The sequence below is a fragment of the Salmo trutta genome, chromosome 8, assembly GCF_901001165.1.
Source record: "Salmo trutta chromosome 8, fSalTru1.1, whole genome shotgun sequence".
Lineage (NCBI taxonomy): Eukaryota > Metazoa > Chordata > Actinopteri > Salmoniformes > Salmonidae > Salmo > Salmo trutta.
Window position 1 is genome coordinate 7,313,829 of NC_042964.1, and position 26,769 is coordinate 7,340,597.

At 43.4% G+C, this 26,769-nt stretch overlaps 1 protein-coding gene across 6 annotated transcripts in view; it reads right to left on the reverse strand.

Annotated features, from left to right (window-relative positions):
* The window catches only part of LOC115198110 (suppressor of hairless protein homolog), a 66,778-nt gene that overhangs the window by 9,998 nt on the left and 30,011 nt on the right, over positions 1-26,769 (reverse strand). For 2 of the 6 annotated variants that reach the window (XM_029759797.1, XM_029759798.1), the window contains exons 2-3: positions 21,092-21,130; positions 5,682-5,777 (exon numbers count right to left, since the gene is read on the reverse strand). In XM_029759797.1, the coding sequence (XP_029615657.1) occupies positions 5,682-5,777; positions 21,092-21,130 (135 nt within the window). Of the gene's footprint in view, positions 1-5,681; positions 5,778-6,967; positions 7,032-16,885; positions 17,184-21,091; positions 21,131-26,137; positions 26,369-26,769 lie in introns of those variants that run through there. The other 4 variants (XM_029759802.1, XM_029759801.1, XM_029759800.1 and 1 more) reach the window with 4 other exon arrangements.

Below are 26,769 nucleotides of genomic sequence, written 5' to 3' on the forward strand. Positions count from 1 at the left end.
TTTCTGCCACTAGATGGCAGTGTGACATACTGCATGTTAGACTTTCTGCCACTAGATGGCAGTGTGACATAAACAAAAGAAGAAGAGCAGTACTTGGGAATGACGTTTCAGCCAAAAACAGCTACTAAAATCCTGTAAAACCTTGTTTAATTTCAAAGGAGAAGGTGAAATGTTAATACAATAACTAATTGGGCTTCCTCGAGTCTAATCTGACAAGAACTAGACTTTTAGCCAGTACCTCAGCAAGCCAGACATGTCAGGAGAAAAAACACGTAGATTACTTAAAACAACACTTTTACTAGTCTCAGTCATGTCCCCTCTTTAGGTAGAAATATCAAATGTTTTCACCCATTTTGCTCTTCAAAAGAACTAAAGCGGTTTGTTTTTATGAGCATGTGCAGGGAAAGAAGGAAAGTAGGTCAATAAGGAGACACTTGTCATGAGACAGTCTAGTCTGTGGAGAAGGAGAGTGACACATAACACCAGTCTGCTTTCACCTCCTAAAAGAGAGAGAGAAAGAGGGAGATTTCTGAGGAAAACCCATCTATACACACACACGCAATTCATTCATGCTCAGAGCTCCTGTTGTGTATCAAAACACAGACAAGCTTTCATATTGTAAACACACACCGATGCCACGATGCTACGCTCTTCCTCAGAGGGACACACTCCCGGAGAGCTGACCCAAACCACCGTCGGTCGGTTCAGAATGAAACCCGAACTAACGTGTGTGTGTGTGTGACTATGTACAGTGTACAAAACATTAGGAACAACCTCATAGTGTTGAGTTGGCGATTAAAGTTACACTACAGAGACTACAGTTACACGACAATTACACTAGAGAGACACTACAATTACACTACAGAGAGACTACAGAGAGACTACAGTTAAACTACAGATTACAGTGAGACTGCAGATACACTACAGAGACTACAGTTACACGACAATTACACTAGAGAGATAAGTTACACTACAGAGTCACTACAATTACACTACAGAGAGACAGTTAAACTACAGATTACAGTGAGACTGCAGATATACTGCAGAGAGACTACAGTTACACTAACTCCAGTTATACTGCAGAGAGACTACAGTTACACTAACTCCAGTTATACTGCAGAGAGACTACAGTTATACTAACTCCAGTTATACTGCAGAGAGACTACAGTTACACTAACTACAGTTATTCTGCAGAGAGACTACAGTTACACTAACTACAGTTATTCTGCATAGAGACTAAAATGTTCGTTGTGTAATTTTTAGCCCATCATGTGCCTTATTCCAGAGAACACTGGAATAGTTCTTCCAAACTGCCCCCCCGGTAATTATTCTATTTTTTTCATTCAATTGACTCTTATGACGGAAACCTTAGGGGGGGGTTTTATTCTAAGCATGAAGACATTCAACATCATGCCAAGCACTGAATACTCGCGCTTGGCTGCTGAATGTGTTGGTGTCTCCATACGATTTACATTGAGGAAGTATGATCATAATGTATATTTTAGCGATCCAGGGTGGACGTGACTCCATCCTGCTGATGAGAGCTGCTGAACAACGCACCTGAGATGCGTTATGAGAAAGTGATCTGGCCATTTCTACTAAGATTAGCTCAGCGGGGAACCGGAGATGCCCTGATGTGCCATCTACTACCTGTATTCACAGTCAGTGTTTCATTAAACAGGCCTAGGAGCAATACATTTCTATACAACATTTAATCAAACTGACGCATTTGGCCATGTTCAATTTCTATTCATTGGCACAAGACGAAGCCTATAAACAAAAGGATTCATTGTGAAAGTTTCTCCATTTAGGCCATGCATATGAAATATTGTATTCATTTTTTATTTAACCTTTATTTAACTAGGCAAGTCAGTTGAGAACAAATTGTTATTTTACAATGACGGACTACCCCGGCCAAACCCTAACCCGGCCAATTGTGCGCCGCCCAATGGGACTCGATCCCGGGTCTGTAGTGACTCCTCTAACACTGAGATGCAGTGCCACTTGGGGGGGGCCTTAATATATGCGTAGTGCTGCTTCTTTTCTTTCTCAAACTGCGCAAAGCACCTGTCAAACTACGTAACTCTCAGAATAACACAGGGGATTTCGTTACGCACGAAAGCTTTGTCAGAGGAACTTGGAGTTTGTCAAAAAAACAGTTATTCTGTCCGGAACTCCTCTGCCATGTGAAAATGACCACCATGGCAGACGGGACAAAACATATATACATATGTGGTGTTTTGTGTTCGTGCACATAATGACATTACCCAACCTCCCCTAGTAAAACTAATCCCGGTCCAATAGTGAATGACTCAATCGTGAGTGAATAAGTGTCAGATAAGAGAAATGGGACATATATAAATGTTCTGTTTTTGGAGACTTAATGACCAACTATGAAAACTCCAATGACTTGAAGTCTGATGTGTCCCAGGGTGCATTGCTACAAAAGGGTCGGCCCCCAAAACCAGACCCCCTCACCATTCCCCCCAAAACAGGCCCCCCCCTCACCATTCCCCCCAAAACCGGACCCCTCACCATTACCCCCAAAACCGGACCCCTCACCATTACCCCCAAAACCAGACCCCCTCACCATTACCCCCAAAACAGGCACCACTCACATCTTCTGTCCTGGTCAGTGTGACTTTAACCAGAGGACAGAGGAGAGTAGAGGACTTCAGCTATTTAACAAACACATACTGACACACGCAGTCACACACACACGCAGTCACACACACACGCAGTCACACACACACGCAGTCACACACACACGCAGTCACACACACACGCAGTCACACACACACGCAGTCACACACACACGCAGTCACACACACACACACACAACGCTGCTCCTCCTCTCTCGTGCTCCAAAACTCAGAGGTGTCACAGTGTTGGCTGAGGGCTACTGATTTACTAAGACATAGTTCTGGTGTGATGGCAGGCAGGGCTTCAATGATCAGACCCAGCCAAGAGGAAGGGGGAGGAAGAAAGAGGGAGAGAGAGGGCCTTCAGAAGTTATTCAGAACCCTGACTTTTTCCACATTTTGTTACATTACAGCCCTATTCTAAATTTGTTTTTTTTAATCCTTAGCAATCTACACACAATACCCCATTATGACAAAGCGAAAAACAGTTTTTTAGAAATGTTTGCAAATGAATTAAAAACAAAAAACAGATACCTTATTTACATAAGTATTCAGAACCTTCGTTATGAGACTAAATTGAGCTCAGGTGCATCCTGTTTCCATTGATCATCCTTGAGATGTTTCTACAACTTGATTGGAATCCACCTGTGGTAAATTCAATTGATTGGACATCATTTGGAAAGGCACACACAAGTCTATATAAGGTCCCACAGTTGACAGTGCATGTCAGAGCAACAACCAAGCTATGAGGTTGAAGGAATAGTCCGTAGAGCTCTGAGACAGGATTGTGTCGAGGCACAGATCTGGGGAAGGGTACCAAAACATTTCTGCAGCATTGAAGGTCCCCAAGAACACAGTGGCCTCCATCATTCTTATACGGAAGAACTTTGGAACCACCAAGACTCTTCCTAGAACTAGACGCCCAGCCAAACTGAGCAATCGGGTGAGAAGGGCCTTGGTCAGGGAGGTGACCAAGAACCCGATAGTCACTCTGACAGAGCTCTTGAGTTCCTCTGTGGAGATGGGAGAACCTTCCAGAAGGACAACCATCTCTGCAGCACTCCAACAATCAGGCCTTTTCGGTAGAGTAGCCAGATGGAAGCCACTCCTCAGTAAAAGGCACATGACAGCCATCTTGGAGTTTGCCAAAAGGCGCCTAAAGACTCTCAGACCATGAGTAACAAGATTCTCTGGTCTGATGACACCAAGATTGAACTCTTTGGCCTGAATGCCAAGCGTCACATCTTGAGGAAACCTGGCACCATACCTACGGTGAAGCATGGTGTTGGCAGCATCATGCTGTGGGGATGTTTTTCAGCGGCAGGGACTGGGAGACTAGTCAGGATCGAGGGAAAGATGAACGGAGCAAAGTACAGAGAGATCCTTCATGGAAACCTGCTCCAGAGCTCGCAAGACCTCAGACTGTGGTGAAAGTTCACCTTCCAACAGGACAATGACCCCAAGCACACAGCCAAGACAATGCAGGAGTGGCTTCGGGACAAGTCTCTGAATGTCCTTGAGTGGCCCAGCCAGAGACCGGACTTGAACTCGATCAAACATCTCTGAAAAGACCTGAAAATAGCTGTGCAGCGATGCTCCCCATCCAACCTGACAGAGTTTGAGAGAATCTGCAGAGAAAAATGGGAGCAACTCGCCAAATACAGGTGTGGCAAGCTTGTAGCATCATGCCCAAGAAGACTCAAGTCTGTAATCGCTGCCAAAGGTGCTTCAACAAAGTACTGAGTCAAGTGTCTGAATACTTACATAAATATAATATTTAACATTTCTATAAATTAGCAAACATTTCTAAAAACCTGTTTTTGCTTTGTCATTATGGGGTATTGTGTGTAGATTGATGACAGGGAAAAAAACTATTTAATACATTTTAGAATAAGGCTGTAACCTAACAAAATGTGGAAAAAGTCCAGGGGTCTGAACACTTTCCTAAGGCACTGTATACATAGATACAGAGAGAGACAGAGAGAGCGAGAACGAGAGAGCGAGAGAGATATGCAAGGTCCCCTCCAAGGCATTATTCTGTCTAATCCCCTACAACTGGATGACCATATTCAGAACAGCTCATTTACTCCCTACACACACCCCATCCACCATTCTAACCTAACATTAGTACAGCAACTAGGAAACAGTCTACCCACTTCTACCCAGTCATAACCCCCTACCTACCACAGTGTGCTCCCCAACCCTGTAACCCTGCCATTCCCCTGCCATCTACCCTTTAACCTCCTGGATGTGCCCTGCAGAAAACCTAACCGCTTAACCCTGTCTGGACGCAGTAGGAAATGGAAAGCCGGAGGGGCCAAAACACCTACATCACACACAGACACAACGGAATGTGACTTCGCTTTTTTTTCAACCTCCTTTTAGTCCATACTATTAACCCTTGACCTATTGACTTATAATGAAACAGGGAACTCTTCAACGTGCCTTTTTGGGTAGGGACTGTGTTAGTTACTACACCAGGTATGGTGGTAGCAGTATCATGCTGTGGGGATGTATTTCAGTGGCAGGGACTGGGAGACTAGTCAGAATCGAGGGCAAGATGAACGGAGCAAAGTACAGAGAGATCCTTGATGAAATCCTGCTCCAGAGTGCTCAGGACCTCAGACTAGGGTGAAGGTCATCACACTCACCAGGTAGGGTCTGTGCGAGGTACTACACCAGGCAGGGTCTGTGCGAGGTACTACACCAGGCAGGGTCTGTGCGAGGTACTACACCAGGCAGGGTCTGTGCGAGGTACTACACCAGGCAGGGTCTGTGCGAGGTACTACACCAGGCAGGGTCTGTGCGAGGTACTACACCAGGCAGGGTCTGTGCGAGGTACTACACCAGGCAGGGTCTGTGCGAGGTACTACACCAGGCAGGGGCTGTGCGAGGTACTACACCAGGCAGGGTCTGTGCGAGGTACTACACCAGGCAGGGTCTGTGCGAGGTACTACACCAGGCAGGGGCTGTGCGAGGAATGTGGGAAGTATGGAAGAGTATGGAAAGTTGTGTGTAGGGTAAGTGATGGTTGATTACCTTTTTTCATTGCCATAAGATTTCTGGGCAACTTTTGCATGCAGGATCAGGACAGTTTGGTCTCCTCGCTCCTTCAGGTAATTCCTCATCGCTTCTCTGTGAAGAAGGGAAGAAGTTAGAAACAGAGGGATGGAAAGTGGGAGACATGAGAGAGAGGTTTGTTATTCATCCATTTATATAAACAAGTTATAGATGACAGAAGCGACAGAGATAAAGTAAACTGAACAAAAATATAGAAGCAACATGCAACAATTTCAACGATTTTACTGAGTTACAGTTTATATAAAGAAATCAGTCAATTGAAATATATGAATTAAGCCCTAATCTATGGATTTCACGATTGGGCAGGGGCACAGCCATGGGTGAGCTTGGGAAGGCATAGGCCCACCGACTGGGAGCCAGGCCCAGCCAATCAGAATGCGTTTTCCCCACAAAAGGGCTTTATTACTGACAGAAATACTCCTCAGTTTCATCAGCTGTCCGGGTGGCTGGTCTCAGACGATCCTGCAGGTAAATAAGCCGGATGTGGAGGTCCTGGGCTGGCGTGGTTACACTGCAGTCGTGAGGCCGGTTGGACGTACTACCAAATTCTTTAAAACAATGTTGGAGGCAGCTTATGGTAGAGAAATTAACATTAAATTCTCTGGCAACAGCTCTGGCGAACATTCCTGCAATCGTCCGGCCAAATGCACGCTTGAGACATCTGTAGCATTGCGTTGTGTGACAAAACTGCACATTTTATAGTGGCCTTTTATTGTCCCTAGCACAAGGTGCAGCTGTGTAATGATCATACCGTTTAATCAGCTTCTTGATATGCCACACCTGTCAGGTGGATGGATTATCTTGGCAAAGGAGAAATGCTCACTAACAGGGATGTAAAAAAATTCACACAAAATTTGAGAGAAATAAGCTTTTTATGTGTATGGAAAATGTCGGGGATCTTTTATTTCAGCTCATGAAACATGGGACCAACACTTTACATGTTGCATTTATATTTTTGTTCAGTATAGATAAAACCAAAAAACAGGAACATGAAAACTCCGGGTCAATAAAACTAACATTTTAAACATGGAGAGACAGGAATATTTTGACAAGTTCCAGTTTGATTAGCCAACTCTCTGGTGTGCTGAAGGTTGTGTTGCTTACACACACACACTCTGCACACACAGACCGCTCACACACAGACACATGGACACACACAGTTTGGTGCCAAAAGCTATGTTCTCTCCAGCTGGGCTGACTGAAAGGAGGGAGGGAAAAATAAAACACCAAAGTCCTGAGCTCACCACCAAAGAATCCACATCTCGTGTCAAAATGTTGCAAGGCCCGTGCTCCAATTACTTCTGTCACCTAAGCAAAAACATAAATGGGTTTCCATCGCATTTTCAACTCTACTGATGGTTTTGGCACAACAAATGTTGCGTTATATAGCGAATGTGCCCACTCTGCTCTTAGCAACAGTGCTCTAGCCAACAGCTACCAGCTTCATTGCAGGTATAGCCTACATAATGAGATTATGGACAAAAGAGCAAGATTTCTATTTGTCAAACGGAAGTCAAGATAATAAACTGTCCCGACTCGTAGCGGGAGAACCGAACACCATGACATCGTGTGGCTCAGTTTACTTTGATATGATGGTTATTATATCAATGTCTGCGCATAAAAGCATTTCCACCGCCATTTCTCGCATAATTCATTTTACCGGCACAAAAAGATCCCACCTTGTCGAGCGTATTTTGTTTGGTCAACATTTGGAAATTTGACCGACAAATGTGCTGTTTCCATCAGGCCTGTCACGCAAAAAAAAATGTATTCGACGTACTTTACTGGCATAAAAAAGGTTGGATAGACACCTGGTTACTGTGTGTGTACTCGTTGAAAAGCACACAGCTAAAGATTTTCAGACTAGCAGGGGTCAAGGGTGACCCTGAACAGACACAATGGCCCATTTGCACAGATGTCAGTGTCACCTGACATGTCCAGTGACACAGAAAGGGAGTCATACACATACACACATTAGGGCTGGGCGATATGGCCAAAATATATCACTAGATTTGTTTTTGACAGGATGATACCATTTGGCGGTATCATGCCATTTGGCGGTATCATGCCATTTGGCGGGATGATGCCATTTGGCGGGATGATGCCATTTGGCGGGATGATGCCATTTGGCGGGATGATGCCATTTGGCGGGATGATGCCATTTGGCGGGATGATGCCATTTGGCGGGATGATGCCATTTGGCGGGATGATGCCATTTGGCGGGATGATGCCATTTCGCGGTATTTGAATAATACAAGTTCTATGAGTAGTGCTTGACCTTAGGGTGGCAACACATTCATTTTAAGTGTTTTCAAATGGGGCTTTCTGCATTCTGATTGTTTTATACTGTTCAATCAAACTTCAACCAAAAGGTGATATTGCAATTTTAAATTTTTACCTTTATTTAACTAGGCAAGTCAGTTAAGAACAAATTCTTATTTTCAATGAGATTTTTACCTCGTCAGCTCAGGGATTCGATCTTGCAACCTTTCAGTTACAAGTCCAACGCTCTAACCACTAGGCTTCCTGCCGCCCCAATTGCGATTGGACTTGTGTGAACTGTTGGAATCATGGAAATTATTAGGGGTAATTGTGGGAATGATTATTCTAATTCTATAGTTAGAATGTAATACTGGGCACTTTGAACACAGTGTTGTTTGACATGACAATGAATGAAAAAGCCATGGGGGCATTATTGTGACAGGGGTAGGAACCAAAGTGTTGGTTAGTGTTTCCCAGGGGAGTGGGACCCTATAGACTTCAACTACATTAAATGTTCTCTTACTTCATGTAGTTAACATATTCATGCGTCCCCTATTTCTCTCGGATTTAGAAGATACGGTTGCACAAACATGCTGATTTAGGCCTCCACCAGCACTGCCATCAGGCTGTATTAGCTAGATAGCTAGCCAACTAACGCAGCTAGCTAGAGATTAGCAGCTAACACTATTTTATCCACAACTTGATAAAAAATAAATAAACATACTTGCCGTTTGCAGACAGTAAGACACACAAACTAATAGTGTAATTATAGAACGCTTGTGGATTTATATTAAGAAGCGGAAACAGCATCATTGTCATCAACATATTGTTGCATCTGCTGCACAGACTGAAGAGAATGGTTGACAAATTATCTTGTGGTCGAAAAACATCAACTGCACTCCATGAGCGAGCAGGGGCGGGTGGCGTATCACATTTAACAAACCATACATTGGTTATAGAAGGGCAAGTAAAAACCAAAACTGGTCCGTGCATCAATAGTGGTGTCGAGTAAAATACAGTATACCACCCAGTCCACACACTAGACAGGCCTATTTTACGGAAAGCAAAGAGCTCCCTGAACCACGAGAGGGAGGGAGGCAGGGAACCATTGGTTACTACACTTCACTAACCATTAGTGGAAAGACCAAGGCCAGAGAGATGGATGGAAAGAAAACAGACCACTCTGCGGTGCCTATAATCATCTGAGAGAACAGAACAGAGAGAGAACAGATTCTAAACCTAAGCCACGTCTAATGATTTCTTTCTTTTAATGAGTTCAAAATCGACACCACTCTGCGGTGCCTATAATCATCTGATGCTACAGTGATCTCCTCCACTGATATTTCTACATGTTGCTTTGGCATGGCACTGGGCGTGCACACACACACAGGAACCCACAGCCCTGAGTGATTACAGGGAAACACACTCGCTCAGCTCAGAACACGGTCATGTCATGCTCACAGGGTGTCATTGGACACCACTGATACTGATTGTGACCTTCCTGCCTAGAGGGTGACATCAGATATAAGACTAAGGTGGAAAAGAGATGTGGAATTAACGTGACCCCTAGACACTGGTCTGAGGACAGTTTTGCACTTCCCTGCCTAATGGTCACTATTTGGATATGTGGTGGGTAGGCTGATCCTGGATCTGTGCCTAAGTGACAACTTCTAGGGGGGGGGGAGACAGCTGTCATATTGGCGAAGCTATTTTGTAGTTTGTTTTTCTCGTTGGTCAGTTGTGTTTGTAGCTAGTACCTCGAGTTGCCAGAGCAGGGGAAATGAAAGTTCCAGATTTCACCCTAAAGATGAGACTTTTGAGGAAGTGTGTGGGTTAAGATTCACCCCAGTGTGTTGTTGCCACCTCACAAATATGGCTGCTGCCCTGTGGATGACTGGAGGTAAACTACACGATTTGTTGTTGGATCAGAGCTGACTGGCAGAGATGGCCTCAAAGCTAACCAAGAAAAAAACGAAAGAAAGAGAGAGAGAAAAGAGTGAGAGATTGCTGCAGCATCTAGAGTAGAAAATAGCCCGTTTTTGTTTAGTTTTTTTTACCTCACAAGCACTGGTTGATTGTAGAGCTGGGAATTGCCAGGGACCTTATGATACGATATTATCACAAAACTCAGTTGCAGATACGATATGTATTGAGATTCTCATGAATTGAGATTCGATACTGTGATTTCATTACAATTCGATGTTCCAAACATATTGCTCACCGTATGTCTGCTGCACAAGAACGAGAGAGCCATGGGAAAACCAGTTTTGATCAGTCGTGGAAATAATTTAAAAGGTTGAGAACAAGCTATTAAAAAAAAAAATAGAGGTTTCGATGGAGGTTCAGCAAACTGGCACAAAAATAATATTGCAATATATTGTCAAAAATAATATTACGATATGTAACTATCAATTTTTTCCCCCCCATCACTAGTTGATAGTTAAAGTAGGATTAGAGTGTAACAGGACTGTTCTCCACAAAAACGATGGGATATTCCAAAAGCAGATCTTGGTCAAAAACCAATAAATGCATTTCAATCCTGGTTACAAATGGTTGGTCCTATAGTAAGACTGTTGTCCCATGTTGGTTCAGAAGTTCATACTAACAGTCCTGGGGGACGACTGTTGGTTAAGATGTGGTTGTTGTCGTAGAGCATGTGTGTGTGTTTGTGTGTGTGTGTGAAGGCAGTGAAGGGAGCACCATTAAATCTCTTACACCCCCTGGAGAGGCCAGATGGCACAAGGCCAAGTTCAACCAGCATTCACACATCATGTTCTCATTCACACACACACACACACACACACACACACACACACACGGGTTTCTGTTAAGAAAATGTGGCTCTGGACATTTGACCGGCAACATTTTGAATTACCCACGGTGATCAGAATGACATAAGTCACATTTAGATTATGGTAATTAATTATAACGGAACATGCAAATGGAAGATGCAACAATGTGCGGTCCTTCTGACTGAATTCTGACCTGCATTTTGAAGAGGTTACAATAACTGTCCACATTAACTTTCTCTCAGCCAACAAGACGAGTACCGAACATCACTAGCCTATATCAATCCACTATCCTCCATAGTAGACGATTTTACCTATTCTATTTCTCAGCTTGTCGAGAAAGAAATAGCCTATTCCAAACAGACTCTTGGACCGTTGTGGGACAATAGATTCCAAATTCATACAATTTAAATGCTGATAAAAACGATTAATTTCTTCACATTATAAGCGCAGCAATGCACACAAGGCAGTAGGCTACATTCAAATGTTCGTTCCATAATGCAATTAGCGGGAAAACAGCGTTGTCCAAAAGGGTAGTGCACATGAAAACGGTTTCATGGGTCAGATGTAATTTAGACATTTTGATCATCTAATAGGCTACTTTGAAGCAAGGTATTAATAATATGTATTAAAACGTTCAGGTTTCAAACAATTAAGTATATGTTTTAAAATGTGCTCGTGCTGTCTGACAGATTTTATCTCAAAGGCTCTGTCTCTGTATGCTGTAAGTGTGTGATAAATAACAAATATACTGTACACATGTACCAATTTAAATCCACTAAATTATTCTAATTAAATCTATAGACCAACAGCATGACCAGTCAAACGTACAGTGCAGTCGAAAAGTATTCAGACCCACTGACTTTTTCCACATTTTGTTACGTTGCAGCCGACAGGTAGCCTAGTGGTTAGAGCATTGGACTAGTAACTAAAAGGTTGCAAGATCGAATCCCCCAGCTGACAAGGTACAAATCTGTCGTTCTGCCCCTGAACAAGGCAGTTAACCCACTGTTCCTAGGCAGTCATTGAAAATAAGAATTTGTTCTTAACTGACTCGCCAAGTTAAATAAAGGTTAAATAAAATTTAAAAAAATACAATATTTCATATGAATGGCCTAAATGGATCAACTTTCACTTAAATAAATAAAAATCTAAAATCAAATCAATCTACACAGATAATTTTAGCACATTTTGTAAAAATAAAAAACGTAAAAATCTAATTTACATAAGTATTCAGAGCCTTTACTCACCCTTGGCAGTGAGTCTTCCTGCGTATGACGCTACAAGCTTGGCACACCTGTATTTGGGGAGTTTCTCCCATTCTTCTCTGCAGATCCTCTCAAGCTCTGTCAGGTTGGATGGGGAGCGTCGCGGCACAGCTGTTTTCAGGTCTCTCCGGGCTCTGGCTGGGCCCCTCAAGGATATTCAGAGACTTGTCCCGAAGCCACTCCTGCGTTGTCTTGGCTGCATGCTTAGGGTCGTTGTCCTGTAAGAAGGGGAACCTTCGCCCCAGTTTGAGGTCCTGAGGGCTCTGGAGCAGGTTTTCATCAAGGATCTCTCTGTACTTTGCTCCGTTCATCTTTCCCTCGATCCTGACTAGTCTCCCAGTCCCTGTCGCTGAAAAACATCCCCACAGCATGATGCTGCCACCACCATGCTTCACCGTAGGTATGGTGCCAGGCTTCCTCCAGATGTAACGCTTGGCATTCAGGCCAAAGAGTTCAATCTTGGTTTCATCAGACCAGAGATTCTTGTTTCTCATGGTTTTAGGGTTCTTTAGGTGACTTTTGGCAAACTCCAAGTGGGCTGTCATGTGGCTTCCGTCTGACCACTCCACCATAAAGGCCTGAATGGCTTGGTTTTTCCTCTGACATGCAATGTCAACTGTGGGACCTTAGATAGGCAGGTGTGTGCGCCTTTCCAAATCATGTCCAATCAATTTAAATTTACCACAGGCGGACTCTAATCAAGTTGTAGAAACATCTCAAGGATGATCAATGAAAACAGGATGCACCTGAGCTCAATTTTGAGTCTCATAGCAAAGGTTCTGAATACTTATGTAAATACGGTATCTGTTTTTGTTTTTAATACATTTGTAAACATTTCTAAAAACTTGTTTTCAGTTTGTCATTATTGTGTCTAGATCTAAAAAAATAAAAATAAAAAATAAAACGTTTTTAAATACTATATATATATTTCATCTATTTTAGAAGAAGGCTGTAACGTAACGAAATGTGGAAAGGGTCTGAATACTTTACGAATACACCTATCGGTTGTTTTGCTCTAGAACGCCAAAAGACTTGTCTGAAAGTAGCCAGGTACCGGTAAAAAAAAAAAATGAATATAAGTAATGTATACATGGAAGTAGTTTGTGCCAAAAAAAAAAAAAAGGGGTTAAATATGTTTAAAAAATATAATTCCTAATCTCAGATATAGGACAGACACTTTTTTGTTTACTATCTGTTATTCAATGCCTTTCTATGGGCTAAGAAACATCCTCTCACTGTCAACTGTGTTTATTTTCAGCAAACTTAACACAAGTAAATATTTCTATGAACATAAGATTCAACAACTGAGACATAAACTGAACAAGTTCCACAGATATGTGACTAACAGAAATTGAACAATGCGTCCCTGGACAAAGGGGGGGGGGGGCAGCCCTCACCCTCCGATCCAACAGGTCCCAGACATGCTCAATGGGCTCTTCGCTGGCCATGGCAAAACACTGACATTCCTGTCTTGCAGGAAACCACACACACAGAATGAGCAGTATGGCTGGTGGCATTGTCATGCTGGAGGGTCATGTCAGGATGAGCCTGCAGGAAGGGTACCACATGAGGGAGGAGGATGTCTTCCCTGTAACGCACAGCGATGAGATTGCCTGCAATGACAACAAGCTCAGTCCGATGATGCTGTGACACACTGCCCCAGACCATGACGGACCCTCCACCTCCAAAATCGATCCTGCTCCAGAGTACAGGCCTCAGTGTAACGCTCATTCCTTCGACGATAAACGGAAATCCGACCATTACCACTGGTGAGACAAAACCGCGACTCGTCAGTGAAGAGCACTTTTTGCCAGTCCTGTCTGGTGAGGACCTGCCTTACAACAGGCTTACAAGCCCTCAGTCCAGCCTCTCTCAGCCTATTGCGGACAGTCTGAGCACTGATGGAGGGATTGTGCGTTCCTGGTGTAACTCGGGCAGTTGTTGTTGCCATCCTGTACCTGTCCCGCAGGTGTGATGTTCGGATGTACCGATCCTGTGCAGGTGTTGTTACACGTGGTCTGCCACTGTGAGGACGATCAGCTGTCCGTCTTGTCTCCCTGTAGCGCTGTCTTACGCGTCTCACAGTACGGATATTGTAATTTATTGCCCTGGCCAGATCTGTAGTCCTCATGCCTCCTTGCAGCATGCCTAAGGCACGTTCACACAGATGAGCAGGGACCCTGGGCATCTTTTTCAGAGTCAGTAGAAAGGCCTCTTTAGTATCCTAAGTTTTCATAGCTGTGACCTTAATTTCCTACCGTCTGTAAGCTGTTAGTGTCTTAACGACCGTTCCACAGGTGCATGTTCATTAATTGTTTATGGTTCATTGAACAAGCATGGAAAACAGTGTTTAAACCCTTTACAATGAAGATCTGTGAAGTTATTTTAATTTTTGCAAATTATCTTTGAAAGACAGGGTCCTGAAAAAGGGAAGTACATTTTTTTGCTGAGTTAAGCAGTAAGGCCAAATTCATTGTTTAATCAAATACATTTTTTACATTTATTTCTAACTAAAATTCTAAATCAAATAACAAAATGACCCTTGGTATGACCATCTTAAAACAATGTAAGCTTAGTTAGCAATGTTAGCAATGCAAGCAATGTTAGCTTAGTTAGCAATGCAAGCAATGTTAGCTTAGTTAGCAATGCAAGCAATGTTAGCTTAGGTAACAATGCAAGCAATGTTAGCTTAGTTAGCAATGCAAGCAATGTTAGCTTAGTTAGCAATGCAAGCAATGTTAGCTTAGTAGAACGCCCATCAGGATCAGACTCTAGGCTAACCAGGCAAAGGGTAGCTAACTAGAATGCTGGTGGTGACTGGTTAGCTACGAGGAAGCAATGCACGGTATGCATAATCGGAGGCGGAGCCAGAGCAGAGCTGAGCCTGTCTGCCCACACTCATCACTTGCTCCCCCACAGCTCACCAGCTGAACAGAACTGCACTTGTCTCGATTTAGTCAACTGAAATGAAAAATCTGTTTTTTCTGGGTCTATTTAGTCAATTCAAATCAAATCCCATTTTCAAATCAAATCAAATTCACATACACATATTTAGCAAATGTTATTATGGGTGTAGCAAAAGCTTGTGTTCCTAGCTCCAACAGTGCAGTAGTATCTAACAATTCACAACAATACACACATCTAAAAGTAAAATAATGGAATTAGGACGAGCAATGTCGCAGTGGCATTGACTAAAATACAGTAGAATACAATACAGTATATACATATGAGATGAGTAAAGCAGTATATAAACATTATTAAAGTGACTAGTGTTCCATTATTAAAGTGGCCAGTGATTCTATGTCTATGTATATAGGGCAGCAACCTCTAAGGTGCAGGGTTATGTAACCGGGTGGTAGCCGGCTAGTGATGGCTATTTAACAGTCTGAGGACCTTGAGAAAGAAGCTGTTTTTCCAGTCTCTCGGTCCCAGCTTTGATGCACCTGTACTGACCTCGCCTTCTGAATGATAGCAGGGTGAACAGACCGTGGCTCGGTGGTTGTTGTCCTTGATGATCTTTTTGGCCTTCCTGTGACATGCTCTCAATTGTGCATCTGTAAAAGTTTGTGAGGGTTTAAGGTGCAAAGACACATTTCTTCAGCCTCCTGAGGTTGAAGAGGCACTGCTGCTCCTTCTTCACCACACTGTCTGTGTGGGTGGACCATTTCAGATTGTCAGTGATGTGTATGCCGAGGAACTTGAAGCTTTTCACCTTCTCTACTGCGGTCCTGTCGATGTGTATAGGGGCGTGCTCAATCTGCTGTTTCCTGAAATCCATAATCAGCTCCTTTGTTTTGTTGACGTTGAGGGAGAGGTTATTTTCCTGGCACCACTCCGGCAGGGTCCTCTCCTCCTCCCTGTAGGCTTTTTTGTCATTATTGGTAAATCAGGCCTACTACTGTTGTGTCCTCTGCAAACTTGATGATTGAGTTGGAGACGTGCGTGGCCAAGCAGTCATGGGTATACAGGGAGTACAGGAGGGGGCTGAGCACACACCCTTGTGGGACCCCAGTGTTGAGGATCAGAGAAGTGGAGGTGTTGTTTCCTACCTTCACCACCAGGGGGCGGCCCGTCAGGAAATCCAGGACCAAGTTGCACAGGGCGGGGTTCAGACCCAGGGCCCTGGGATTAATGATAAGCTATGAGTTATAGTCTCATCAATTGACACTTGAAAAATAGGTGTTTGACTAATATTTTTTTGATGAAATGAACACTGGTTGAGTAGTTAACCTATTAACTACCCATCGGCCTCTGTCTATGTGGGCCATTTTCAATGAGAAGAGTAGTTAACAGTTGAAAGGAGAAGTGAGAACGGCTCAAAGAGTTGTCAGATTGACCAGGGTACAGCACCAACTCAACTTCCTATATTCACACACACACACACACACACACACACACACACACACACACCCTAACACGGACAGACTAACACGGACAGACTAACACGGACAGACGTGCTCTAACTTTCTATAATTTTTTTATATGATTTATATAACAGTGTTATGGACACACTGACAAACATGTGCTCACAAACACACACAGAGGAAGAACAAGAGGGGTGGGGTGACACAAGCAAGGCATAAAATTAACTTTTTGGTCCACCAGCCACTGTGGCCACCAGCAACACAGATTTTTTACCAGCCCAAATTTTTAGCTAAATTTACACCAACAAAAACACAAAAAAAACAGATGAGCATGCTTTGTAAATGTTTCTAAAACAATAAATGTATTACTATTAAGAAGTGAGTCTTTTAACCAAAATATCACAGTTGAGGCAAAAATGTTCACCTGCCCCTTTAAGGGCGGGAGGTTACCATGGTAACGCGACTAGTCATGTTTGTACCTGTAAGATTGACTAGTTGAAGTGTTGTCTTCTCTTCCCTAGCAGTTGAAATTCAAACATAGAAAAACAACCTAGCTTGTGAACAAAACAATGGAAATAGCCAAGAAACACAAGGACAGACTCACTTTAGATCAACTTTTATGCCTGTATGCAGCGCTTCTAAAAGTGAATCTTTCACTCAGCTCTTCACATGTGCACAGCCCCCAACCAGGCAGTGTTGCAATGCAAGGTGGGATAGATAGTCTATAGGATATGTAGTTCTTTGACTTTGTGCGATTCATTTAGCAGCTATGAAACAAAATGGCAGAAATACTTTGAAAACAGCTACTGCAGGTCCAGTGGTGTAAAGTACTTAAGTAGTTTTTGGGGGCATCTGTACTTTACTATTTATATTTTTGACAACTTTTACTTTATTTTCTTTAGGAATGTAGTAATCTACATTTTACTCCATACATTTTCCCTAAAGCCCAAAAGTACTAGTTACATTTTAAATGCTTAGCAGGTCAGGAAAAAGGTACAATTCACACACTTATCAAGAGAACATGTGGTCATCCCTACTGACTCTGATCTGGCGGACTCACTAAACACACATGCTTCATTTGTAAATAATGTCTGAGTGTTGGAGTGTGCCCCTGGCTATCAGTACATTTTCAAAAGAAGAAAAATGGTGCTATCTGCTTTGCTTAATATAAGGAATTAGAAATTATTGATACTTCTAATTTTGATACTTAAGTATATTTAGAACCAAAAAAATGTTTTACTTTTACTCAAGTAGTATTTTACTGGGTGACTTTCACTTTTACCTGAGTAACTTTCTATCAAGGTATCTATACTTTTACTCAATTATGACAATTGGGTACTTTTTCCATTTTTTACACTGTGGAGCCCTGACCAACCACCAATGTGGCCGGTGAAAAAGACCAAACGCACAGCCGACACGCACAGCTGACACTACAACAGCCATGCAACAACAAAACAACAAAAGATGACCGGAACACAACACACAAACAAAAGAGACATGCAAGGAGACGCGAGGTACGCAACCACACAAGAGATGCCACAGCACATCAAAAGGAAAACTGAATAGGAGATTGCCGGACAGGAGAATGGAGGACAGATCTATACTACACAAGTCAATACTGGACAGAAAAACTAAACATGCAATGAAAACATGTTGGTAGAGCATGGTGCTTGCAATGCCAGGGTTGTCGGTTCGATTCCCATGGGGGACCAGATGAAAATGTATGCACTCACTAACATTACTTACTGTTAGCCGCTCTGGATAACAGCATCTGCTAAATGACTAAAATGTAAACGTAAAATTATGTTTAAACAAGCCAAGAGTCACATGGACACACCAAGCAAAGGGGACAAGTTAAATGACAACGGAAAGCTACAGGCTAGCGGTATACAACAGAAAGCTACAGGCTAGCGGTATACAACAGAAAGCTACGGGCTAGCGGTATACAACAGAAAGCTACGGGCTAGCGGTATCCAACAGAAAGCTACAGGCTAGCGGTATCCAACAGAAAGCTACAGGCTAGCGGTATCCAACAGAAAGCTACAGGCTAGCGGTATACAACAGAAAGCTACAGGCTAGCGGTATACAACAGAAAGCTACAGGCTAGCGGTATACAACAGAAAGCTACGGGCTAGCGGTATCCAACAGAAAGCTACGGGCTAGCGGTATCCAACAGAAAGCTACAGGCTAGCGGTATCCAACAGAAAGCTACAGGCTAGCGGTATACAACAGAAAGCTACGGGCTAGCGGTATACAACAGAAAGCTACGGGCTAGCGGTATCCAACAGAAAGCTACGGGCTAGCGGTATCCAACAGAAAGCTACAGGCTAGCGGTATCCAACAGAAAGCTACAGGCTAGCGGTATCCAACAGAAAGCTACAGGCTAGCGGTATCCAACAGAAAGCTACAGGCTAGCGGTATCCAACAGAAAGCTGCAGGCTAGCGGTATCCAACAGAAAGCTGCAGGCTAGCGGTATCCAACAGAAAGCTGCAGGCTAGCGGTATCCAACAGAAAGCTGCAGGCTAGCGGTATCCAACAGAAAGCTGCAGGCTAGCGGTATCCAACAGAAAGCTGCAGGCTAGCGGTATCCAACAGAAAGCTGCAGGCTAGCGGTATCCAACAGAAAGCTACAGGCTAGCGGTATCCAACAGAAAGCTACAGGCTAGCGGTATCCAACAGAAAGCTACAGGCTAGCGGTATCCAACAGAAAGCTACAGGCTAGCGGTATCCAACAGAAAGCTACAGGCTAGCGGTATCCAACAGAAAGCTACAGGCTAGCGGTATACAAGAGAAAGCTACAGGCTAGCGGTATACAAGAGAAAGCTACAGGCTAGCGGTATACAAGAGAAAGCTACAGGCTAGCGGTATACAAGAGAAAGCTACAGGCTAGCGGTATACAACAGAAAGCTACAGGCTGGCGGTATAGCTTTGTGTGCCACTGGCAGAGAGATTGACAGACAGAGACAAAGGGCAAAGTGGGGCTCAGTAATGATGTGTCTGCGTGTGTGGAGTTAAGCCGGGCTACAGATACGGCACAGCAGACAGCATCTGTCCAGTGTATCTGTCACAGTGTCTAGCTACACCAGAATAGAGTGTAATCACCCAGACCCCCCCCAGCGTCGTCCTGGTTGGCCCGGGGTAGGCCATCATTGTAAATAAAAATCTGTTCTTAACTGACTTGCCTAGTTAAATCAAGGTTAAATCAAATTAAAATACACTTTTTTTTTTTTAAACCTGCAGCTGGCTAGGAGAGGGAGGGGCACACACACACACACAGGGTCAAATGCGGGCACACACAAAGTCAAAAAGGCACACACACACAGAGGAAAAAAACTGAGTCTTCGAGGCCTATTGGTGAACGCCCCTTTGGATCACAAAGGGGACATGACACCCGTCCTCAACACAGGACCCTTGGGTTAAATGAAAACATCAAAAAACAGTCACGTCAGTCAGCATACCCTCTCCCATTGTCATTAAGGCACAATGGGCTGAGAATTGACTGTCAGAGGAAACTGAAATCCCCCCCCCCCAGTCAACTTAATTTGTGACGTCAGGCACATTCTAGTTCATTAAAATCACATGACAATAAATAAGGCCTACATTCATATAGGCTACAGGTAAGTGTAAAATTGAGTCAGATCTCACAGCATATATTATAGATTTTCATTTTCAGAATGAGTCTCAAGTGTCTCCGAAGTTTCCCCTGAAGCATTGGTGACCAGGTTTCTTCTCCAAAGCAACAAAGCCAGGCAGCATTTCAAGCCGTCTACAGTGTGTTTTGTATCAGCTGAACAGTGGAACAGCCTGGCTGACAGTGGGGCCCTGAAGGACCCTGGCTTTTAGCTGCCCCCGTCACTTCCAAACTAAAATCAACAGGGCCACGCTCTGGGGTAACTGCAACATAGACACAGCTGCACACACACACACACACCTTTCATAGACAACATCTCTAAACTAACTACAGTGTCTTTCTCCTGACCGTCGGTAACAACAGTCTTCCCTGTGGCTTAGTTGGTAGAGCATGGTGTTTGCAACACCAGCATGGTGTGTGCTACGCCAGGGTTGTGGGTTCGATTCCCACGGGGGGCCAGTACAAAAAATAAATACATTTTTTTTCAATAAAATGCATGAAATGAAATGTATGCATTCACTACTGTAAGTCGCTCTGGATAAGAGCGTCTGCTAAATGACTAAAATGTAAAATATAAGTGTTTGGTGAATGGAGAGGGGGAGAGATCAAAAGGCGGAGAGGACAGGGCCCCCTCCAAAACAACGCTTGTGTGTTCCAGAGAATGCTCAATCCATCATTTTCCGCGTACGTACACACAGAGAGATAGATATTAGGTTTTGTTGTGGAATTGTTAGATATTAGATATTGCTGCACTGTCGGATCTAGAAGCATAGGCATTTCACTACACTCACAATAACATCTACTAACCACGTGTCTGTGACCAATAAAATCTGATTTGATAGGCACACACACACACAGAAATATCCTCCTCTCTCTCCAGGCTGGCTGACTGACCAAAGGACCAACAGACCAGTCTCCTGGCCTCATCTCACCCCTAACCATAACAAGCCCTGTTGAACTGTCTGTGAATAAAACAAGCATACTGAAATGTGTGTGTGTGTGTGTGTGTGTGTGTGTGTGTGTGTGTGTGTGTGTGTGTGTGTGTGTACTCACCTTGTTAGGCGCTGTGGTTGAGGGCGCTCCCCAAACTTCCTGCAGAGAAAGCGAGAGACCAAAACTTGAGTACGCAGCTAAACACACACACACACACACACACACACACACACACACACACACACACACACACCAGGTAGGAGATGAGAAAGCACACCTGGTTACAGACAGAGAGAGAGAGAGAGAGAGAGAGAAAGACAGAGAGAGACAGAGACAGGCAGCTGCTGTCCTTGTGGCCTTGGCAGCATGAGACCATCTGACAGTGGCCAAACACAGACAGGTGGCGAGGACAGACGCTTTAACACAGAGAAAGAGAGAAGGGAGAGATGAGGGAGAAGAGAGAGAGGGAGAGAGAAAGAAAGAGGGGGAGAGCGAGAGAGTGAAAGGTCGCCGTAGGCAGACAGGCTATGTGCACACTACCCACAAAATGAGGTGGAAAATGAGCTGCACTTCCTAACCTCCTGCCAAATGTATGACCATATTAGAGACACATATTTCCCTCAGATTATACCGATCCAAAGTATTCGAAAACAAATCCAATTTTGATAAACTCCCATATCTACTGGGTGAAATACCACAGTGTGCCATCACAGCAGCAAGATGTGTGACCTGTTACCACAAGAAAAGGGCAGCCGGTGAACAAACACCACTAACCATTTGCACATCGTTACAACACTGTATATAGACATAATGACATTTGAAATGTCTTTATTCTTTTGTGAGTGTAATGTTTACTGTTAATTTTTATTGCACTTTTATTTATTATCCATTTCACTTGCTTTGGCAATGTAAACTTATGTTTCCCATGCCAATAAAGCCCCTTAAATTGAATTTTAATAGATAGAGATAGAGAGATAGAGAGATAGAGAGAGAGAGATAGAGAGAGAGATGCTAAACCAGGTGATCTCATCTTAAACTTTGAAACATGACCCACAAAACATTTCACATAAGTGATCTGTGAAAACAACCTTTAACACGTGATGTCACAGCTATAGTCATACCAGAAAAGATGACCTGTTTCTTTTACAACAATGACATCATAGGAATACAACAGTCATTCCTATCCTACCAACACCGCTTTTTCTTCTCAAGCTATTTCTTTTAACACAACACTGCCCCGGGCATCACAACACCTGCCCCGGGCATCACAACACTGCCCCGGGCGTCACAACACTGCCCCGGGCGTCACAACACTGCCCCGGGCGTCACAACACTGCCCCGGGCGTCACAACACTGCCCCGGGCGTCACAACACTGCCCCGGGCGTCACAACACTGCCCCGGGCGTCACAACACTGCCCCGGGCGTCACAACACTGCCCCGGGCGTCACAACACTGCCCCGGGCATCACAACACTGCCCCGGGCATCACAACACTGCCCCGGGCATCACAACACTGCCCCGGGCATCACAACACTGCCCCGGGCATCACAACACTGCCCCGGGCATCACAACACTGCCCCGGGCATCACAGGGGGAAACGTATCACAACACTGCCCCGGACATCACAGGGGGAAACGTATCACAACACTGCCCCGGGCATCACAGGGGGAAACGTATCACAACACTGCCCCGGGCATCACAGGGGGAAACGTATCCCAACACTGCCCCGGACATCACAGGGGAAACTTGACGTGTTAGCAGTCTAAACCAGGAACCCAAGGATAACTCCTCCCCCCTTCATCCATCTACAGTATCTTCTATTTCTCTCTATACGATTTGTATTTCATATACCTTTGACTATTGGATGTTTTTTAGGCACTTTAGTATTGCCAGTGTAACAGTATAGCTTCCGTCCCTCTCCTCGCTCCTACCTGGGCTTGAACCAGGAACACATCGACAACAGCCACCCTCGAAGCAGCGTTACCCATGCAGAGCAAGGGGAACAACTACTCCAAGTCTCAGAGCGAGTGATGTTTGAAACGCTATTAGCGCGCACCCCGCTAACTAGCTAGTCATTTCACATCGGTTACACCAGCCTAATCTTGGGAGTTGATAGGCTTGAAGTCATAAACAGCGCAATGCATTGCGAAGGGCTGCTGGCAAAATGCACGAAAGTGCTATTTTGAATGAACGCTTACGAGCCTGCTGCTGCCTACCATCGCTCAGTCAGACTGCTCTATCAAATCATAGACTTAATTATAACATAATAACACACAGAAATACGAGCCTTAGGTCATTAATATGGTCGAATCCAGAAACTATCATCTCGAAAACAAAACGTTATTCCTGTTACCTTGCACAACCTTCAATGTTATGTCATAATTACGTCAAATTCTGGCAAATTAGTTCGCAACGAGCCAGGCGGCCCAAACTGTTGCATATACCCTGACTGCGTGCAATGAACGCAAAATGACACAATTTCACCTAGTTAATATTGCCTGCTAACCTGGATTTCTTTTAGCTAAATATGCAGGTTTAAAAATATATACTTCTGTGTATTGATTTTAAGAAAGGCATTGATGTTTATGGTTAGGTACTGTCGCGCAACGATTGTTATTTTTTCACAAATTCGCTTTGGTTAAATCATTCCCCGTTTGGTGAAGTCGGCTGTCTTTGTTAGGAAGAAATATTCTTCACAGTTCGCAACGAGCCAGGCGGCCCAAACTGCTGCATATACCTTGACTCTGTTTGCAAGAGAAGTGACACATTTTCCCTAGTTAAAAGAAATTCATGTTAGCAGGCAATATTAACTAAATATGCAGGTTTAAAAATATATACTTGTGTATTGATTTTAAGAAAGGCATTGATGTTTATGGTTGGAGCAACGTGTACCTAAGCGACTATATGCAACGCAGGACAGGCTAGATAAACTAGTAATATCGTCAACCATGTGTAGTTAACTAGTGATTATGATTGATTGTTTTTTATAAGATAAGTTTAATGCTAGCTAGCAACTTACCTTGGCTTCTTACTGCATTCGCGTAACAGGCAGGCTCCTCGTGGAGTGCAATGTAAAGCAGGTGGTTAGAGCGTTGGACTAGTTAACCGAAAGGTTGCAAGATTGAATCCCCGAGCTGACAAGGTAAAAATCTGTCGTTCTGCCCCTGAACAAGGTAGTGAACCCACCGTTCCTATGCCGTCATTGAAAATAAGAATGTGTTCTTAACTGACTTGCCTAGTTAAATAAAGGTTAAAAAAAACAAAAACATTTTATAAATAAATAAAATAAAAAAATCTGTCAAATCGGCATCCAAAAATACCGATTTCCGATTGTTATGAAAACTTGAAATCGGCTCTAATTAATCGGTCGACCTCTAGCCCCAATGTCAGTATCTGACTCCTACATGCCGAGAGAGATAGATGCCTACAGAGAAAGAGAGACAGAGAGCGAGTCCTAAACAGAGAGTTTTTAAGGAAAACTCAGTAAGCATAGCCTTGCTATTGAGAAAGGCCACCGTAGACAAACCTGGCTCTCAAGAGAAGACAGGCTATGTACACACTGCCCACAAAATGAGGTGGAAACTGAGCTGCACTTCCTAACCTACTGCCAAATGTATGACCATATTAGAGACACATATTTCCCACAAAGAATTTGAAAACAAACCCAATTTTGATTAACTTCCATATCTACTGGGTGAAATACCACAGTGTGGCATCACAGCAGCAATATTTGTGACCCGTTACCACAAGAAAAGGGCAGCCAGTGAAGAACAAACACTATAGTAAATACATCCGATATTTATGTTTATTTATTTTCCCTTTTTGTCATTACAACACTGTACATAACGACATAGCGAGTTAACTGATGCATCACTCAGAGAGTTAACTCAGTGATGTCACAGTTAATGGATTCCAGGCAGCTCTTCTCCTCCCTGTCCTCGGGGATGCAAACTGCTGAGGGCACAAAAAAGGTGACACTTTTCTTTTTTTGCACTGAAACACTTTAAAAATAAATCCCTGCTTGAGGGAAATGCAGGTTTTAACTAATTAAACAAAGAATATGATCTACATGATCAGTCTCTGTGTGTAAAATAAAAAAGTGGATCATGTGAAGCGAACTCACAACTAAAAAAATTGTAAGAAAAGCATTCCAATGTTATTTGTTACCTAGACTTTACTGCAAATGACACTCAAGTCGAAAAAAAACAACAATAGACTAATATTGCAGTTACCATGACAGCCTTTATAATAGAACGCTCGTGACCACACACACACAAACAAACATCTAAATATTTAACTTGGGGAAAAAATATATCTTTAGTAGAAATAGAATGAAACAAACAGGCAATCTATTGTTGCTCTATTATAGTGGCCACTAAAGTAGACATCGATCAAGTGCACAAGGCTACATGGGTGCAAAAATAACCTTCACCGAGTAAAGAAATTATAATAATCCCCCCTCACTCACACGTGTTACTGTTAAATTCAACACATCTAAAACAATATCTTTGGGCTACACTGCACATTATGTACACTTACTGCCTGTGGATATCTGTTCTACAATGTGCCAGCAGAGCATGATACCCTTTGTTGGCATAATTGATCTCTTTCAGGCAGAGTACACCTGGCCAACCCCGTTTTATCCACTGTATTGAAGAAGTGAGAAAGAGGGAAAGTGTGTGGTGGTCCTTTCACCTCTATAGTGGCATATAGTTTAAACCAGGCCCAGCTCCACTTCATCCCTGAATCCACTTGTTTAACAAGCAACGCCTCATTTCCACCTAATTCTCTCACTCTGAAAATTAAACCACATACTGTAGAGGGAAAACATTAGTTCATAGATAGTAGTTAGTTTGTTAGCTCGTTAACATTTCACACAGATTGCCAGGATCCAGTAAGCAACTAACACGTTATAACTTGAGGAACGGCAAGGAGTCGTATAACGTTACCGGTTAAATTAATACTATAGCGAATTGGTTAGTTTACTAAAGTTAGCTAGCTAACGTTACAGTAGCTGTCTGACTTTATCTGCCAGCTAATATTTCACACCATAAACTCAATTATTTGATCGGTTAAGTTGGCTAATGTTGCCCAACATTTCTCTGGCTAGCTAACGGAAAATTTGATCCAGCTAGCAAGATACTTAATAAACAATGCTAACAATACCTTGTTCCACCACACTTCCCAAATGCCAGTTGTTTTTACAGTTCAAATCACCTTCTCGCCCCCGTCTCCGTGGTCAGGCCTCTCACCTACCTCTTCGTTTAGGTTCAGGGTTTCTGTAAGTTAACAGACAGACTGCCTTTCCAGACAGCGGGAGAGCCTGTCAACAATAATTGGCTGAGCCTTGGATACAGCAAGTATCGCTCCAAATGCTCATCACTAGTTCGCGTACAGCCAGTAGTGATCCAAAGTCCCCCCCCGCACAAACTTTTCTCATCGGGTCTACACGAATCACATAGGTCACCTATTTTGGATTCAAAACGGCGAATTTCGCCAAAAGGTGACTAGTTTGCATCCCCTCAGTCCTGGGAGGGGGGGGCTACAGTAGACCCTCTATAAGAGGAGATTTGAATGTGGAGAGAAAGAGGAAAGGGAGAAGAACGGAAAAAGACAAGTTAAAGCAACCTGAAATAAATTGTTGATTTTCTGTATTATTAAGAAAGCTAAAAGTTTAATATGTGTTGGACCAAGTCCATTTCAACCTTATCTTTCTAAAACAGGCAAGTTCCTGCTTTATAGTAGGCTAAAGGCTTGATCAACACCATGGTCAAACTTTGCTGCAATCATCACCACAA